Source organism: Pelodiscus sinensis, chromosome 27 (genome assembly GCF_049634645.1).
Source record: "Pelodiscus sinensis isolate JC-2024 chromosome 27, ASM4963464v1, whole genome shotgun sequence".
Classification (NCBI taxonomy): Eukaryota; Metazoa; Chordata; order Testudines; family Trionychidae; genus Pelodiscus; species Pelodiscus sinensis.
This window is the reverse complement of record NC_134737.1, coordinates 9,312,949-9,330,446: the sequence shown is the minus strand read 5'-3', so window position 1 is coordinate 9,330,446 and position 17,498 is coordinate 9,312,949. Positions and strand designations below refer to the sequence as shown.

At 45.2% G+C, this 17,498-nt stretch overlaps 1 protein-coding gene across 1 annotated transcript; it reads right to left on the bottom strand.

Annotated features, from left to right (window-relative positions):
• Nucleotides 1-4,506: 4,506 nt before the first annotated feature.
• Nucleotides 4,507-14,306, bottom strand: LOC102447603 (acidic mammalian chitinase-like). The gene is made up of 11 exons (XM_075910065.1): nucleotides 13,869-14,306; nucleotides 13,044-13,073; nucleotides 11,166-11,367; nucleotides 9,494-9,550; nucleotides 9,221-9,386; nucleotides 8,465-8,589; nucleotides 7,281-7,404; nucleotides 6,956-7,141; nucleotides 6,126-6,245; nucleotides 5,888-6,029; nucleotides 4,507-4,842 (listed from the first exon to the last, which is right to left on the bottom strand). Exons 3-11 carry the CDS (start codon nucleotides 11,240-11,242, stop codon nucleotides 4,565-4,567), a joined length of 1,275 nt encoding a protein of 424 aa, XP_075766180.1. The 5' UTR covers nucleotides 11,243-11,367; nucleotides 13,044-13,073; nucleotides 13,869-14,306; the 3' UTR covers nucleotides 4,507-4,564.
• Between the last annotated feature and the right edge of the window lie 3,192 nt (nucleotides 14,307-17,498).

Below are 17,498 nucleotides of genomic sequence, written 5' to 3'. Positions count from 1 at the left end.
TAACTGCAGAGTCTTATCTGAGGGATAAGGTCGGTGGGGGCTGCTCTTCTGTTTGACCCTGGCTACTCTTGTCCTAGTAGAGCACTGGCATCGATGGGAATGTACTCAGAGATCGATTTATTGATTTATCATGTCTAAGCAGACGTGATAAATTGACAGCTGGTGGATTGATCACTGCAGCGTTGTTCCCTGGCATTGTGGAGACAAGCCCTTAGTGACCTCTCATCCTATTTATTTACCACCACCCCCATCTTTGTGTCATTGGTAAACTTGATCAGTAATGATTTTATGTTTTCTTCCAGGTCATTGATAAAAAATGTTAAACATCATAGGGCTAGAACTGATCCTTGTGGGGCTTTAAAAGAAAAACACCCACTTGATGATTCTCTGTTTATAATTAAATTTTGAGATATAGCAGTCAGCCAGTTTTTAATGCATTGATTATGTGCCATGTTGATTTTAGTTTTTTAATCAAAATGAGTCGTAGTATGAAGTCAAAAGCCCTATAGAAGCTGAAAGATGATATATTAATGCTACTTCCTTTATAAACCAAATTTGTAATCTCATCAGAAAATGATATTAGCAGAGGGTTTGTGAAATCTAGATCTGGACCTGAATTTTGGGGTTAGAACCAAGGTTTCCTTTAATCTTTTCCATCCATGTGCAGATGTTTTGCATGCATGCATGGAATTAATTTTTTTCATGTGCACCCAGGCATGTGCAAATGTGCACCACCAATAGAAACAAAAACCAAGCTGCCAACATTCTGCTAATTAGCTGGGCAGCATTTGAATCTCTCCTGCATGGCCGCACAAGTGCATGGCTTACAGGGAACACTGGTCTGAACTCATCTGTCTTGGACTGTAAATTTGTCACAGCAAGAGTGTTGTATTTTTATATCATCTATTAAGTCTTTGCTTTCAGGGCCAGGTCTTCAATTGGTATAAATCGGTATGGTTCCATTTAAGTCAGTGGGATTATGCCCATTTACACCAGTCGAGCTTCTGATTCACCATGCTCCGTAAGTGATAAACATTAATCTGCTGGTGCTCAGAATTGTCTTTATGGTGTTCTAATGAAATCCTAGGATGATTCCTTAAAATTTCCAAAGCCTTCAAAGCTTTGGAGGGTCCACTATGTCTGTATCACAGTCTTGCATCATCTGCCGTTATGCCTGGGCTCCCCTGGATTCTGTTCTAATGAGGAAATCAAGGGGCTTGGAGTTCCAAGAGTTGAGGGTGACATCTGCTCATAGTTTAGGGCTTTGCTGGACCTGATAGGCCCATGAGGGTAGTGTGAATCCAACTTGTCCCCATGATCCCAACTGGAGCTGCTAGAAATGAGGTGGGGCTTACTGGCTAATATGGCCAATGCAGAGTAGTTGAGGTGAGGTATTGGTTCTGTCCACTCTCTGTCCTTTTGGTCTGATGTGGGCTCTGTATGGTGCGAGGAGCAAGTGAATTCTGTGCTCTGTGGAGCATGAGGACTGCAATTATTGAAGAAAAGGGGCAAGCAGGGCAAGAGGCTTCTTGGTGGACACACCCACACAAAAGTCAAGCCCAGTCCAACCCCAACGATGCATCTGTATTCTCATATGGAGACCATTTTGCCATAGAGGAGTTCAGTTACTGGGCTATAAAATGGATTTATCAGGCTAACAGGCACCACGAAGGCTCCTAGTACATTCTCTTCTCTTTTTCTTTTTTTCAGTGTCAGGTAGAGGTGCTGACCTACAGAAGGTCTTTTAAAGGTATTTACAGACCAGCCCCAGGACTTGCAAATGCCAGGTTTGCCAGCCTCACTGAACCTGCCACCAGCATGTCAATACAATAGGAATGTCTGACAGCCACAGGGTCGGACCAGAGAGATACAAAAGAGTAACAGAAGAAGGGAGGTATATTTGCCTCAGACTGAGTAAATCTCTGTTCCCAGGGTAAACTGGCAAGGGCTAGTCCAGAACCAGCAAGCTCTTTCCATAATCAATGAGAGCAATTAAGCATCTGGAGTTAAATGGCTTACAGAGTCAAGTGAACTGAGGCTAGTTAGAACACCTGGGACCAGTTAAAGAACCAGTTGAGACTGGTTATAAAAAGAGCTGCTCTGCAGTTTGTTAGTGCACAGGAAGCTGAGAGGACAGAGGGGATGCTACAGAGAGTCTGGGAGGAGCAAGCACCAGCAAAGTCTAGTAGGAAGATAAGGTGATGGAGAAGGTGGGGGGAAATAGCCCAGGGATTTTGTAGCTGTCTCACAGCAGGTGTTGGAGACTTTTACAGGCAACTGCTATTACAGGGCCCTGGGCTGGAACCCAGAGTAGAAAGTGGGCCCCGGTTCCCTCCAACACCCACTTCCATTCCACTCGGGGAAAAGAAAGAGGTTTCCCCAGCCCTGTTCCATTTGGGGGTCCACTGAGACTGTGGAGTTTGGTTCCCTCTATACCTTCAGCAGGCCAATGATGAGCAGAGCTCAACAAACAGCAAGCTGTTGCCCTAGGTGTGGTGCTTAAATTGAGGGCAGCCATGAGCCTCTGAGGCAAGCAATTCACCTGAAAGCTCAGGACCCACCAGAGCTGAGTGGGAGCTTTGTCACAAATGATAGGCAAGGTAACATCTCATTGTATGTTCTCCTTTCCTGATAGCCCGAGTCATTCTTTTCCCTGACAATTAATTCTTCAGATACTAGAGAGACAAAGTATGGGAGGTGATATCTTTTATCAGGCCAACTCCTTTCTGTGAGAGAGGCAAGCTCTCATGCGTACACAAAGCTTTTCTCTCTCACCAACAGAAGTTGGTCCAGTAAAAGATATTGCCTCATTTACCTTGACTGTCTGATATCCTGGGACCAACATGGCTACAAGGACACTGCATACATAGCTCTAGAGCAGAGGTGGAGAACCCTTTTTGGGTTGGGAGCTGCTGACTTACAGAGACATCAGTAGGGGCTGCACAGAAGTGAAAAGCAAAAAAACCCAAACAAACCCCAAGCCCCACATTCCCCTTGCACACCGGAGCCTGGGGGGCCCAGGCTAGTAGATTTTGTAGGTCCCCCTACACTCTGGGGTGGGGCCAAAATGAGGAGTTCAGCATGTGGGAGGGGGTTGTTGGGAAGCAGGCTGGGTGTGTGTGGTCTGCGCAGCAGGGAGGGTGCAGGAGCAGGCTGTGGGTGGGAGGTCTGGGTGGAAGGGAGGGTTCAGGAACAAAGTGGGGGGGGGGGGTCTGGGCAGGAAGAGGGTTGTAGGCTGGAACGCTATCCAGGCAAGCCAGCCCCTGGGTGGTATATTCCCCACTCCTGCTCTAGACACTGATATCTCCAGCTAGTAGAAATAAGAATATTTATGGGTGTGTTTGTGTACTGGAATTGGACAAACTTTTGGACAGAGCTTGCAAGCAAGCAAACCAATCTGTTCATCTTAACAGGTCTCCCACTGGGTTTGCAAACCTTTTGGGGGAACTTGGGCCTGAATTTCATGTGGCAGTTGTCTGGAGCCTCTCCGTTATGGTTGAGATTTGATTTGAGTTGCCAAGTCCGTTTGGACCCTTAGTTCATACTGGAGACCCATTGTTACGGGTTAGGGCAACCACACCTGTCGTGGCCCAGCCAGGGCACCCAGGCTCCCAGCTCCTTGGCCGTCACTCTCTCGAATGGAGACACCTGACCAGGGTGTCCCCAGACGGCCCACAGTTCCTGCAGTCACTGTGAGAGTTTCCCCAGCAAGGCAGAGACCTTATTCCTGTACTTTGTGTTCTCCGCAGAGGCCATAACAGCCCAGGGTTCTAAGTTTGGACGTGGATTTTTCTAAACAAGCACATCAATTGTTGAGGTGAGAGCATTGCAGATAAAACCTATTAAAACAATTAAATATCCAATAGGTATGCTAATAAGCTTAGCAGAGGTCACTTCCTCAGTCTCTATAAGGGCTTTGGTCCTGTTCGCAGAGGCTGAATTCCTGTGCAAAGGAGCCTACGCACAAGGTTTGTGCACCACTTAAATCCTCAAAATAGGGGTAAGTGGGACTTGTCAGAGGCCTTGTGCACAGGCGTGATGTCCACTGGTGAAATACTTTCTCAAAAGTGAACCACTGTGCAGGGGACCTTTGACTCCAAAGAGGATGAAGAGAGGCTGTTTTGAGTGGTGGCAGATGGCAGAACAAGGAGCAATGGTCTCAAGTTACAGTGGAGAGGTCTAGGTTGGATATTAGGAAAACTATTTCCCTAGGAGGGTGGGGAAGCACTGGGATGGGTTCCCTAGGGAGGGGGTGGAATCTCCATGCCTGGAGGTTTTTAAGTCCCCGCTTGACAAAGCCCTGGCTGGGATGATTGAGTTGGGGTTGGTCCTGCTTTGGGCAGAGGGTTGGACTAGATGACCTGCTGAGATCTCTTCCAGCCCTGGGATTCTATGATTCAACCAGACCACACAGCACTGTGGAAGCACTCGAAGGGTTGGGTGGGTTAACAAACCACAGAGGGTGTGGCTATTGCTTCTGCTGGATGCTTTATTTAATTCTAATTCATTTGTGGCATTTGGTTAGATTAGGACGGCTAATTAGTTGTCATAACCTGATCTGTGTTCATGCCCAGTTGCAGCAGGAGCAGCTGGAGTCAAAGACCAGACCAGCCTGGCAATTTTGCAGGTAGGTTTTCCCATTCACGCAGTGGTAGAAGTAGTTCTTGTTAGATGGGTCTGGGTAGAGGCCGCTGGCCTTGCTGGCACAGAAGCCGCTACCCCCGGAGCTGCTGGGGTTGCTGCCGGAACCGCTGCTGGGGTTGCTACCGGAACTACCGCTCCCGCTCCCGCTGCTGGGCGCTTCTGTGATTGGGGAAATAGGCTGAGCAGGGGCTGTGCAGCCTGAAATGAAAGAAGAGAATCACAAATCAAGCATGATCCTACCAGGAAACAGGCCACATGTGCACTTCATTCAGGAGGATTGATTTAGCTACCCTCCCATTTTCCTCCCCTCTTCCCCGCCCCCGCCACCACTTCAGTGATGGAGCTCCAAGAAACAACTTTCAGCGCTTGGATTCATAGTCACTGAAGTTTGCTTAGATTCAGATCTGGGCTTCTGATGGCTCTTTAATAAAGATGACACTGAACTATTACATTCCAATTTGGATCCGGTTTCCAAAAATTTAGGCCCATTCCTGCCTGATCTGCGGCAGCTCCTTCTTTTCCTCTGCTGGGTCTTCCCTATAGCGCTGTAAGCAGGACTCAATCTTCATTCTGCTACTCCAGAGCCTGTCTTACCATTAATAGATATTATCAATTGAAATGAACTGCAAACTCTCTCAGGCAGAGGAAAAGCCACAGAGCTAGGTCCCTTTGCCACTGAACAGCTGACTTTGCAGCTCACTCAAAGGCATTTTTGCAAGGGGAAAGGGAAAATAATGTTCTAAAATAAGGAGTTGCGGATAGTTACTTGCCTATATCTGATCTTAAGAGAGATGCTATTCAGGGCTAGGGATGCCAGATGGTTTAACAAATAATACAGACCCCACTCCCCCTCAAAAAAAAAAAAAAAAAAAAAAAACTACCAGGAAAAAATTCTGTTGAGGAAAAAAAAGAGGGGGGAGACCAAAGTTGTTAAGCAAAAAAAAAAAGGGGGGGGTGGCGGGGGGGGGGGGGCGGGGACGCAGCAGGGGAAAATTGGACCTGCCGGGATTCCATCCAAGGGAAACAGGAAATACTGGACATTTCACCTGTTTTTTTTTTACCGGACAGGGGACCCTAATAACAGACAGTCTGGGCGAAAACTGGACACCTGGTAACCCTATTATCAGGGCTGGCTTGAATCAAGCAGAAAGCAATAAACAGTTCACTACTAGCAAGCAGAGTCTCATCTCTGCTTGCAAACAGGATGTTCATTCTGTGAGCCTGTCGTGCTGAAGTTACTCACTAGTGCTCTGCAGGCCCAGGGCATTCTTCAAAGTGTTGATCAGGGGGAATTTGCCCTGGTTGCAGAAAGTGCCAGTGAAGTCATCCAGGTCCAGGGACCAAACCATAGCACCTCCAAAGTTATTCTTCATCAGCCATTGAGCCTGTGAAGTGCCAGGAAAGAAGCTCAAATCAGTGCACATGTGAATGCCGGCTGGGAGCTTCATCCAGCATTTGTGCATCAGAAGGTCTCACCATACCTTGATGTTGAAGCTCTTGATATTGTCATAACCAAGCCACTCGCTGCCCTGGTAGGCATAAGGGACAGACTGAGGGGCATCCCAAACCTGGGTGGCTCCGTTCTTCAGGAAAGTGCAGATCTAAGGCAAAGAGAAGAATTTTAATGAGCATCCTATCAAAAAGAACAAGTCCAACCTGTGACAATTTCTCTGGCTTGCTCATTAATCATGACCATCCGTATTGTCTCTAAGGAACTGCATTCCTTAATCAGCCCCGGTTAAATTAATTTAAATAACATCCAGAGATGATGTGGAAGAATTAGACACACCGCAGGGAAAAGAATTAGAGTAGGTCTCCTAATTGCTTTAGCTTGTGGACTCAGGAATGAATCGCTTCGTTTACCTTTTGTGTCAAACAAGGCATTTGTGATGTGCAAGGACGAGGGAGGATTTTATCCTGTTTCTGACACATTAAGCTGAAATTAGCTAATGTAATAGCATTTGTTTTTGAATCAGGCAGAATCAGTCACCAGAAATAATGCATTCTGTGATTCTGGATCCTTGTTTTGTTTCTCTTTGTCCATGAACAAACTATTATTTTGTTTAAGAATTAGCTAGTTGTAATTATTCAGTGGGCTTTGTTACAACTTGAGACCACTGGCTAACAGTTTGATGTGACAGGAGAGGAATCACGCAACGATTACCTGTTGTGTTCCCTCCCTCTGGGGCATTTGGTATTAGCCACTGTCGGCAGACAGGATACTGGGCTAAATGGACCTTTGGTCTGACCCATTATGGCCGTTCTTATGGCATGAGTATTTGATTTGTGTGGGATGAGTGAGCACCAATACCTCATAGTAAGCCCAGAACCCAGACTGTCTTGTGTATGGCCCAGCAGGGCCGGGGCCGGAGGTGGGCGCGCCGACGGCAGTGTTGGATGGGTTGCTCAGGATGAAGGTGTGTCCGTAGGTTGGGAATCCAACAATGAGCTTCTCAGCCGGAGCCCCGTTGTTCAACCAGTAATTCATGGCATAGTCCTAGAGGCAACAGATGAGCTAAAGTCTCGCCAAGGAGCTGCAAACTGCAAGGGTAAGTCTTACATTTGTTGGCACTTTTAAGGCTGATGTCATTACAGGCCTAAAGAACCTCGCCCCTAAGCTTTCAAGAGATACTTACAACATTGAAGTAGATATTGCTGCCAGTATCTGCCGGGCCTTGGTTCAGGGGGCTGTTCTCTCCAGTGTATCCTTCCCAGGAGCCATGGAAGTCATAGGTCATCACATGGAAGTAGTCCAGATACCTGGGAGGAGCATGACGTACATGGTTCCCTCTAATGTTGTCCATCATTGTGTGTAATATATTTTGTTATGGGCACAGTGGTAGGTACGGATATGCACCACCAATAGAAACACATGCTGTGGACTCCTGCCTGCTGTAGGCATTCTGTTCATCAGCTGGGTGGCATTTGAATCACTCCTGGGAGGCCGCCCAAGCTATCAGCTTACAAGGAACATGCATCTTACATGCATCTATCTCAAATTCTTTTAAAACCGCGGAATGGTTCATGCTCTTGTTAGTGCTGGCTCCACAGAGGTGACACTTGTCATGCTCCCATTTTCTGCATGCATGGTATTTCTGCTCCTCTTTGGGTCTTGTGCATCTCTATGGTGGGATTAGGGTTTAACTCATAGTTGCCAAGGAGTGCTTACCACTAAGTGCAGTTGTGTCCTAGGAGCATATCCTTCATTGGCTCAGTGCACCTACCAAAGCAGGGGAGACCTAATGAGTTGTCCTACTATTCGAAATCTGAATATCAGATCCTCAGGCTGTCTTCTGTTCTAGGATGCCAATTTATCCGCTGAAGTAGACCCGTCCCCCTAACACTACTTAGGCCAGATCTACACTAAAGGGGAAGGTCAAATTAAGATATGCAGCTCCAGCTATGTTAATTAAGCTGGAGTTGACATATCTTAATGTAAGCTTAGCCGCTGCCCCCACAGCAGGCGGCCGATGGGAGCAAATGCTCCTGTCAACTTCCCTTACTCCTTGCAGAAACAGGAGTACCAGCCGCTGATGAGGGCTCTCTCTGAGTTTGATTTAGTGGGTCTTTCCAAGACCTACTAAATCAAACTCCGGGAGAAGATCGATCATGGTGGCATTAATCTTCCGCCTAGTGAAGACATGGCCTTCATAACTACAGTTTAGTGTTGCTAACGACTAAAATAGAGGTCACGTTTTGACCTTCCTGCCCTTGCTTGGCAACTGCCATATGATGCATATTTGCCTTTGTTAGATGGGAAAAGAAAGTCAGCTTTTATGAAAAAGAAGACAACTCTGCCATCTGAAAGCCTGGTACTCACTGGCCAAGCTGAGGAATCTGGTAGCCTGACTCAATGTTAGAGAGCCCTGCAGCCACAGCGGCGGTGACCAGGAGCCTGGGTCTGTTAACCTGCTTGGCCTCCTGCTCGAAGGCCTCCAGCATTTCCTAGGAGACATCAAGGAAAAAGTTAGTTGTTACCTACCACCATGGCTGAGTCCTCATGGCCGTCATGAGGCCAGAGAAGTGCTCAAGCAGCCGTCAAGCCCCTTTCCGTCTCTAATGTATGTGCTTGAGATCCTCCTGACCAGTGCAACTGAAAGGAAGCCTGCCTCATATTGTGATCTTGGGGGATGGAATTAAAGACATTTGTCTGCCCTGGGAGACTTTTAATCTGTTAGTAGAGGAGCCTCGTTACAATCACGATGCTGAAATTGTGACTCTCAATATTTTCAGTGTTTAGGTTTGAGTCTAGTACTCTAAGGACCAGAGAGTCCACTGGTGGGAGCACCCGGGGGAGGTTCTGTCACCTGTATTGCAGAGGAGAGTGCTGCAGTGAGATTGTCTGAGTGCTCCCTTGTGAAGAGCAGGTATGTATCTTGTCCTAAATCAATTACTCTAATTCTGAATTAACACAGAATCTGATTTATCCTCTGAAGTAGACCCATCACGCTAATACTACTTCGGCCAGATCTACACTAAAGGGAATTTACTGAGATTTGGGGCCTTATCCTCAATTTCCTTCCATGTGAATTGCCTGTTGGGTGTCTCAACAGCCTATATCTTATTCCCACTTTACCTGAACCAGGACGGTGAAGAGGCCCTTGTCCTGGGCAGTGCTGCCTCTGGAGCCAGGGTATTCCCAGTCAAAGTCCAGCCCGTCAAATTCATACTGGCGCAGGAATGTGATGACGGAGCTGATGAAGGTCTGGCGGTTTTGAGGGGTGGAAACCATTGCAGTAAATCTAGGGAAGCAGAGGAGTAAAGGGTCCATGGATGTAGCTGCTGCTTGTTCCCATCTATCTCTGCAATACCGTGATGCAGCCACAGGAAGGGGATGGGTTGGACTTACGGTGCTGTTCCAAAATTCCAGCCTCCGATAGCCAGGAGGGTCTTGAGTTGTCCGTTCCTGCAAAAAGGGTGGAGGATTAAAAAAAGTTTCCCAACAGGTAAAAATATTTAAGCTTATTTCTAGTCGTGACGGACAGACCAACTTAAACAATTGGGGTGTGTCTAGACTACAGGGTTTAAAAAACTTCCCCTGCGTCTAGACTGCTGCCACGTTCTTTCTAAAGTAAATCGAAAGAATGTGGCAGTTTTCTCGACCATGGAAAACCTCATTTTACGAGGAAGAACGCCTTTTCTCAAAAGTGCTCTTTCAAAAAAAGGTGCTATTAATGCAAACTGTGCTTTTTTGAAAGAGAGCATCCAGACTGCCTGGGTGCTCTCTTTCGAAAAAGTGGCTTGCTTTTTCAAAAGTACTGATTGTAGTCTAGACGCTCTTTCGAAAGAGGCTTGCACTCTAGACGTAGCCTTGGTCTCTTGCTACTTTTAATAATGGTGACTTATTTGCCTTCTTTAGCTGCATTCTGTTACATGGTCTGATGACTAAACCAAGACTAGATTTAGGGACATCCTTAAATCCACAGTGGGAGTCAACATGTATTTTCATCCTTGCTATCTGCCTCTTTTCTTTGGATTCTCTCAAGCAATGCCTGAGCTGGAAATGTCATTGGTCTGCACTTGATCAAGCTGCTCTCTCTGTCAAGATAGAGAGAGATTTATTGCCTAGACATGGATCATTTTGGAAGAGGAAGGTTGCTACATGAACTTTGTTGGGCATAGAATCATAGAACACGAGAACTAGAAGGAACCTCAAGAGGTCATTGAGTCCAGTCCCCTGCCTTCCTGGCAGGACCAAGCACTATCTAGACAATCCCTGATAGACATCTATCTAACCTGCTTTTAAATATCTCCAGAGATGGAGATTCCACAACCTACTTAGGCAATTTATTCCGGTTTTTATCCACCTTGACAGTTAGGAAGATTTTTCTAGTGTCCAACCTAAACGTCCCTTGCTGCAGTTTAAGCCCATTGCTTCTTGTCTTATCAACAGAGGCCAAGGAGGACAATTTTTTCCCCTCTTCCTTGTGACACCCATTTAGATACTTCAAAACCACTATCATGTCCCCTCTCAGTCTTCTTCTTTCCAAAGTAAACAAGCCCAGTTCTTTCAGTCTTCCCCCTCATAGCTCATTTTCTTTAGCCCTTTAATCATTCTTGTTGCTCTTCTCTGGACATTTCCAATTTCTCCACATCTTTCTTGAAATGTGGTACGTAGAACTGGACACAATACTCTAACTGAAACCTAATCAGCTCAGAGCAGAGCAGAAGAACGACTTCTAGTGTCTTGCTCACAATACTCCTGTTAATGCATCCCAGAATCATGTTTGCTTTTTTTGCAACAGTGTCACACTGTTGACTCATATTTAGCTTGTGGTCCACTATGACCCTAGATCCCTTTCTGCAGTACTCCTTCCTAGACAATTGCTTCCCATTCTGTGTGTGTGAAACTGATTGTTCCTTCCTAAGTGGAGCACTTTGCATTTGTCCTTATTAAACTTCATCCTAGTTACTTCCGACCATTTCTTGAGTTGTCCAGATCATTTTGAATCTGGGACTAGGTTTTATTACCATCCACAGCAGTGATGGACAAGAGATACCCCTTTATTCTAGATACCTACTGGTTTTTCAAGCCATTGAAGGATTTGTAGAGTGTCACATCATTCCATTCAATCGTGGTGATCTCATTGTTGGACATTCCAGCGAAAGCATAGATCAAGTGAGTACACAGGCATGGGTCAATGTTGTCAGGTTTGAATTTCCCAAGGCCTGGTCTATATTGGCCCCAGTTGGTGAAATAACATGTCAGTAGATAGGCAGAGCCTACAGAGAAGAGAGGGAGATATTAAGAGTAGAATAAAACAATCGGCGAAACCCCAAAATTATAAAAATTGCAGTGGGTTCTCCTTCACTACACTAGATAGGAGGTACCAGTTGAGTCTTAGCATGATTTTCCATGATCGTTTTATGTTGTATTCACAGACAATGCAGCTGAGGTAGGTTGTATTAAGAATTTAGTAAATAAAGTCAATCTAAATTTATTGATGGAATATTTCCTTGCAATCTAGCCAACTACAAAAGCAGATTCTCCTCTCTTGGTGTTCACATCTCCACATCAGCTGCTAGAAGTGGGCCTCATCCTCCCTGACTGAATTGACCTCGTTATCTCTAGCCTTACTCTTGATTGGAACTCTTCTCTTATGCCTGTATATTTATACCTGCCTATGGAATTTCCACTACATGCATCTGACGAAGTGGGTCTTTGCCCATGAAAGCTTATGCTCCAATAAATCTGTTAGTCTATAAGGTGCCACAGGACTTCTTGTTGTTCTTGCAGATTCAGACTAACACGGCTACCCCTCTGATACTTGCAGTCTAAGAAGTCACTAATCTAGGGTGCTCAAGTTTACACAAGTATCAGTTCACAGAGAAAAACATTTTGATTTAATCTTTCTTCCACTTTTCTTTCATTAAATCTTTTGTGCGAGGAACTGTCGGTCATGATGTGGGATTTGAGCTGATTGACCTTGTTTCTGTGAGGCTGCTGCTGAGTTGCTTAACAAAAAGCCAACTTTCTTTCTTTGTTTTTATTTAAATGAAGGAATCCTCCTCTTGTTGTACAATGTACCAAGCCACATTAATTCCTGATGTTGCACTACTCAAGCTCACAGAGATTCGGGGAAGCCCCCTTAGTTTGTCAGTGGCACCTGTTCCTTTTATACCTTTTTTTAATCTACAAAGAAAGCTACTCAAAACTCTAGTGTCTTTTTCAAAGTTGACTACCAGCTAGGGAAGTTAAATTGCGGATAATCAGCTAATTGAGTAGTCAATGGAATTTCCATCGACTACTCTATTAGTCAATGGGGGAGGGGGACTTGCTAATCCCACAGCAGCTCTGCACTTTAAATATAGTAAGACCCAGGCTGCAGCCTAGTTCCTATTACATTTAAAGTGCAGTTCCGCAGCGGGGTTAGCTTCCAGGGTCGGTGCGAGCTGGAACTAAGCAGTCCTGGCTCGCCCCGGTTCTAGGACTCAAAGTGGCCTTGTCTCCTCTGCCCTCTTTCCCCCCACACCACAGAGACAGTGCTGGGGGGAACTGACATTTAAGCTGGTTCTCCCCAGCATTGGGTCCTGCTCCCTCCCCCCCCCCCTTTGCTGCCTTTGACACAGAGGCAGTGAGGAGAGTGGGAAAGCAAGTAGTCGACTTGACTACTCGATAAGCATAGGCTTGTCAGATAGTCAACAAGTCGACTACTCCCTTACATCCCTACTACCAACCCAATTCTAGTATGATGCTTTAATAAGTTAAACACATTAACTTAGATAGAAAGAGTATACAACTGATTGTAAGCTACTTCCCCCCCCCCCCCCCCCCTTTCCTTGACTCTCTCCACCTAAAAGAGTTAACTAAAAGAATACAAAGTATATTAAACTATCCTCCTTTTCCAAAGGGGAAACAAAAATCAAAACATGTTTTCAGAATTAAAAAAAGCTCATACCAATCTGTGCATTCAGCAGGAGTGCCAAACCTTTAAAGAAAAAGAGAATAATTACAACACTAAACCTGGGACTGTGCAACTATTAGATGAGTATCACTGCAGCACCTAAAATATCTCCTGTGCCCCATTACTGTGCATTTGAGAATATTGGAGTAGTAAAGGAAAGAACTCTTTTTGGTTCACTGACAACTTTTGAGTCTTTGTATCTCTGAAGTAAATTTTGCATTTTACAGTTCAATAGCTGTTTAAACAACACTAGGAATAGCTCTTAACTCAATAGGAGTGTGTGTGTGTGTACGTACAATGGGAATATATATGTATTTTCCGTGTTTTTTATATGCATTCTCAGTGTTGTTTAAACAGCTGCTGAATTGTAAAACACATATATATAAAAAAATTGACATAAGAATTATTTCAGGGCCCACATCCTCTGAATTAGTTTGTTCCCGGTGACAGGAATCTCTCTTGATTTGCTGAAATTAACAAATACTACAGATATTTGATCAGAATCAGTTTTAGAATTACTCTGGCTGCAAAAACCAGATATCCTCTACAGAATCAAAAGGAAAGGATGAGGAAAAATGTCACTTATTGCCTATACTAGATGATCAAGAAGTGTGTTTATTTTGGCTTTCTAATATTTGCTTTCTAAGAGCAAGTGTTTAATAAAAACACATAACTCGTATTATGGATTATTATAAAGAATCATGGCTATTAATACTTTGTTCTTATGGAGCACTTATTGTCCATACAGCTCCAAGTGCTTTACAAAGGTGGCCGGTATCATGATTGCCAGTTTACATATGGGGAAACGGAGGCACCTACCGGGAAAGTGACTTGTTCTAGGTCACTCAGCAGGCCATAGCAGGGCTGTGAATAGAACCCAGGTCTTCTGAATGCCTTGCTGGTGCTCTATTCACTAGGAAACACTGCCTCCCCCTTTGTCCCTTGCAAAAGATAATTTTCTTTCCAGTTATACATGTGGGAAAACGTCTTGCAATGTTTTTATTTAACTTTTATATTTCCAAACACCCATTTTCCTTTAACTACTCTCTTTGTAAAGTCTTTTAAAACATCACTCTATCTCTCTTTTTACATTTTGGCCTTGCTCAGAAGTTTTGCCGCACTTGTGTTTAAATTCATGGAGCAGGGCTACTTATCACTGCTTGGTCTTGGACCTCTGGGCCATACATCAAATCCTGTTAGTTTCCCTCCCCAGGTCAGGTAGGCCTTAGGGTTGGTTATATAAAGCAAAGCCCTTAACATCAGGACATCCTGTCACCCTAACCAGGTATCAAAAGGTTCAGGATAGAACTGGTCTAGGCTGTGACATCATGTCTGGTGACATCATATCCAGAACATTGTCCTTGCCTGTGACATCAAAACGAGGCAGGACTTCTGGTCAAGGTGCTTCCAAGGACATTGCAATCATTATCTCTTCCATCCATCTCCTTGACATTTAGGAGTAGGTCAATATCTCAATCCCATAACTGATCATGCATGCATCAGTATTACATAAATCATTTCACAGGAACTCAGTTGGCTAGGCCCTGAATGTTGCCCCATTTCACCCCTTTCATGTTGCAGGAAAGACACCTGAGCTTCTTCCAAAGCCCTCTCAAATAGTTGTCCTCCACATCTCAACAGGCAGTGTTGTTAAAGCCATGTTGGTGAGAGAGACTAGCTTTCAAGCTTATGCAGAGCTCTTCCTCAGGTCTGGGAAAGGAAAGTTTGTCTTTCTCACCAACAGCAGCTCATCTGAGAAAAAATATTACCTCACCCACCCTTTACGTCTCAGGTCATTTTGGGTAGGTTTACACTTTGATCCAGGAGTGTTAATCCCATCTGTACATGCCCCTGTGAGGCCAGGTCTACACTAAAAGGGGATGTCAAAACAAGATACGCAATTTCAACTACATTAATTATGTAGCTGGAGTTTTGCCTTTCCCTGACCTTCCCACAATGGGAGGCCAAAGGGGGCAAATGCTTACATCAGCTTCCCTTACTCCTTGCACAAGCAGGAGTATTGGATGCTGACGGGGGCACCCTCTGAGTTTGATTTAGCGAGTCTTAACCATACTCGATAAATGGAACTCCGGAAGATCAATCGCAGCTGCGGTGACCTTCCATTTAATATAGACATGGCCTAAGAGAAGTTACAGAGTTGAACTTACCGGTAAGAAGCATCAACTTGGCCATCTTTCCTCGTACTGATACAGTATTGCCTCTCTCTGGCTTTTATATCATGCTTTCCCTCTGGGCTGTGCTATCCCTCTATCACCAAAACCATGGGAAGATTGTGGCATTTGATGATTAGCGGCATGTAACACATCGGAAAATAGGAACCAATATCTATGGTACAATGGACCCATTGGAGAATCTGAGTCTAAGAAAACAGTGTTATCAGTCTTCATATTTTACAGAGCAGCTGGACCCCTGGTAGAAATAGATTACAGTGTTACACATCTTGGGAGTGCTTGTTCTACTGATCAATTTTAGATTATATAATAGATTACACAGTACTAAATAGTTACTGCACACACACACACTGTACTAGTAGATATTGTGTTACATAATCTGCTTATACAAGGCTTTTCTACTCTTGGTTCTAGTTTAGCTGGAATCAAGGACACCCATGTAGGATTTCTGTAATTTAGTTAACCAGCTCACCTGAACCATTTTTGACAAGGGGAGGCACTTAGGGTCTGGTTCCGCTCTCACTTACATCTGTCTAAGACAAGAGCTATGCTCTGAGCTGGGTGACATCTTGTTGTGGATTGAATTAAAACCTCATTCAAACTGACGTATGAATGCACCATTCATTTAAAGCCGTTGTAACAAACCCATGGGGGTGGGCACACCTAAAGCAAGGCCCAGAAGCTAGCTCCATGTGGGCAAGGGGTTGTCATTTGAGACATGTGGCACACAGACACTGAGAACAGACAAGGAGAGAGAGAGAGAGAGAGAGAAGGTGGGTGAGGTAATATTGTTCATTGAACCAGCTGGTGTTGGTGAGGGAGACAGCAAGCGTTCTGGAACAATGTTTATAGTGAGGGGCAGAGAGACATTCAGTCAAACTGTAAGCCCTGTATATAATGGAAACCTAAGGGAGACAGGGCTGTTTCTCAGGTCTGGGAAGCGTATTCTGAGCATCACAGCTAAATGAAAGGCTCAGTGTCAGGCGGACCAGGCTGTTTAGCATACCCGTACTCAAGGGACCATTCAAGACAGAGTGGCCTGTTAGCATCTCTGCAGTTATAGGACAACAGGAAGGGGCTAGTGGGTCACAGACTGTTGTACTAAGCTGTAAAATGTTTATTGTCTGGTGTCTCTGTTCAGTCCACGATTCTACAGTTCTCAGACCTGAGGAAAACCTCCTTGTGGCTCGAAAGCTTGTTTCCTTCACCAGCAGAAGTTGGTTCAGTAAAAAATATTACCTCACCCACCACGTCTGTGTACTATCCTGGGGCCAACATGTCTACAACAACACGGCACAGAAGAACAGAGGGAGTCAGAGGCAAAAAGCAAGAAAGCCAAGCAGTAGCTTGACAGCACAGTGGGTAATAAACCTGTAGCCGACCTGACTGAGGTGGAGGGTCCCCGCTGGTTCCCTCTGGGTGCCACACGCCCCTGACTGGGGCAGGCAGAAGGGGAGGGGGGGGAATCTCCTGTGTTTCCCTGCCCCACTGGATTGTGCACGAAGTCTCCTCCCCCTCGTGATGTCTAGAAGGAACCACCCCTTCTAGCTGAGTCCCACCCCTACTGCCTAAGGCCCTGCCCCTTTCGGGACCAGACTACAACCACTATTAACATCGGTGAAGTGGGCCTCCTGCAGAAATTATTGCCCACCCCTGCACTTGCACCTAACCATTTATTCTCCATTTTGTATTTGTCCTTTTCATTTCTCCTTTCTAAGGGCAGGACTTTGCATTTGTCTTTACTGAATTTCATTTGGCTTATTTCAGACCAACTTTCCAACTTGCCAAAGTTGTTTTGAATTCTAATTCTGTCCTCCAAATTGCTTGCAGCCCTGTCCCAGCTTTCATTCACAAATTTTAAAATAACATTTTCCATTCCATTATCCATTCCATTTCTGAAAATATAGAATAATACAGGACCCAGGACTGACCCCTGCAGGATCCCAGTAGGTACATTCCCCAAGTCTGATAGTGATGGCTTGATGACTACCCTGTAATACTGTCTTTCGACACGTTTTGCACCCACTTAATAGCGGTGTCATCTAGACCACATTCCCTAGTTTGCTATGAGTGCCGTTTGCAGTGAACAGGTGTATTCCTATTTTGCTCCAAGGTCTGTGGGGATGCTGTGTATTTTAATTGACCCTTTTTGCTGCTTGGCCTGCATTTCCCCAGATGTATCACAACTTGTCCCCAGGTGTTAGGTATCCTTCATGTTTGACTGGCACCTGATATTGCTGGCTTCCCAGCTACCGGC

Coding starts and splice junctions, on each gene's coding strand:
- LOC102447603 (XM_075910065.1), bottom strand. CDS start 11,242: ATGTCCAACAATGAGATCACCACGATTGAATGGAATGATGTGACACTC. Junction 7,142..7,280: donor GCAATATCTACTTCAATGTT/GTAAGTATCTCT, acceptor TGTTGCCTCTAG/GACTATGCCATGAATTACTG. Junction 4,843..5,887: donor CCTGGGCCTGCAGAGCACTA/GTGAGTAACTTC, acceptor CTTTCATTTCAG/GCTGCACAGCCCCTGCTCAG.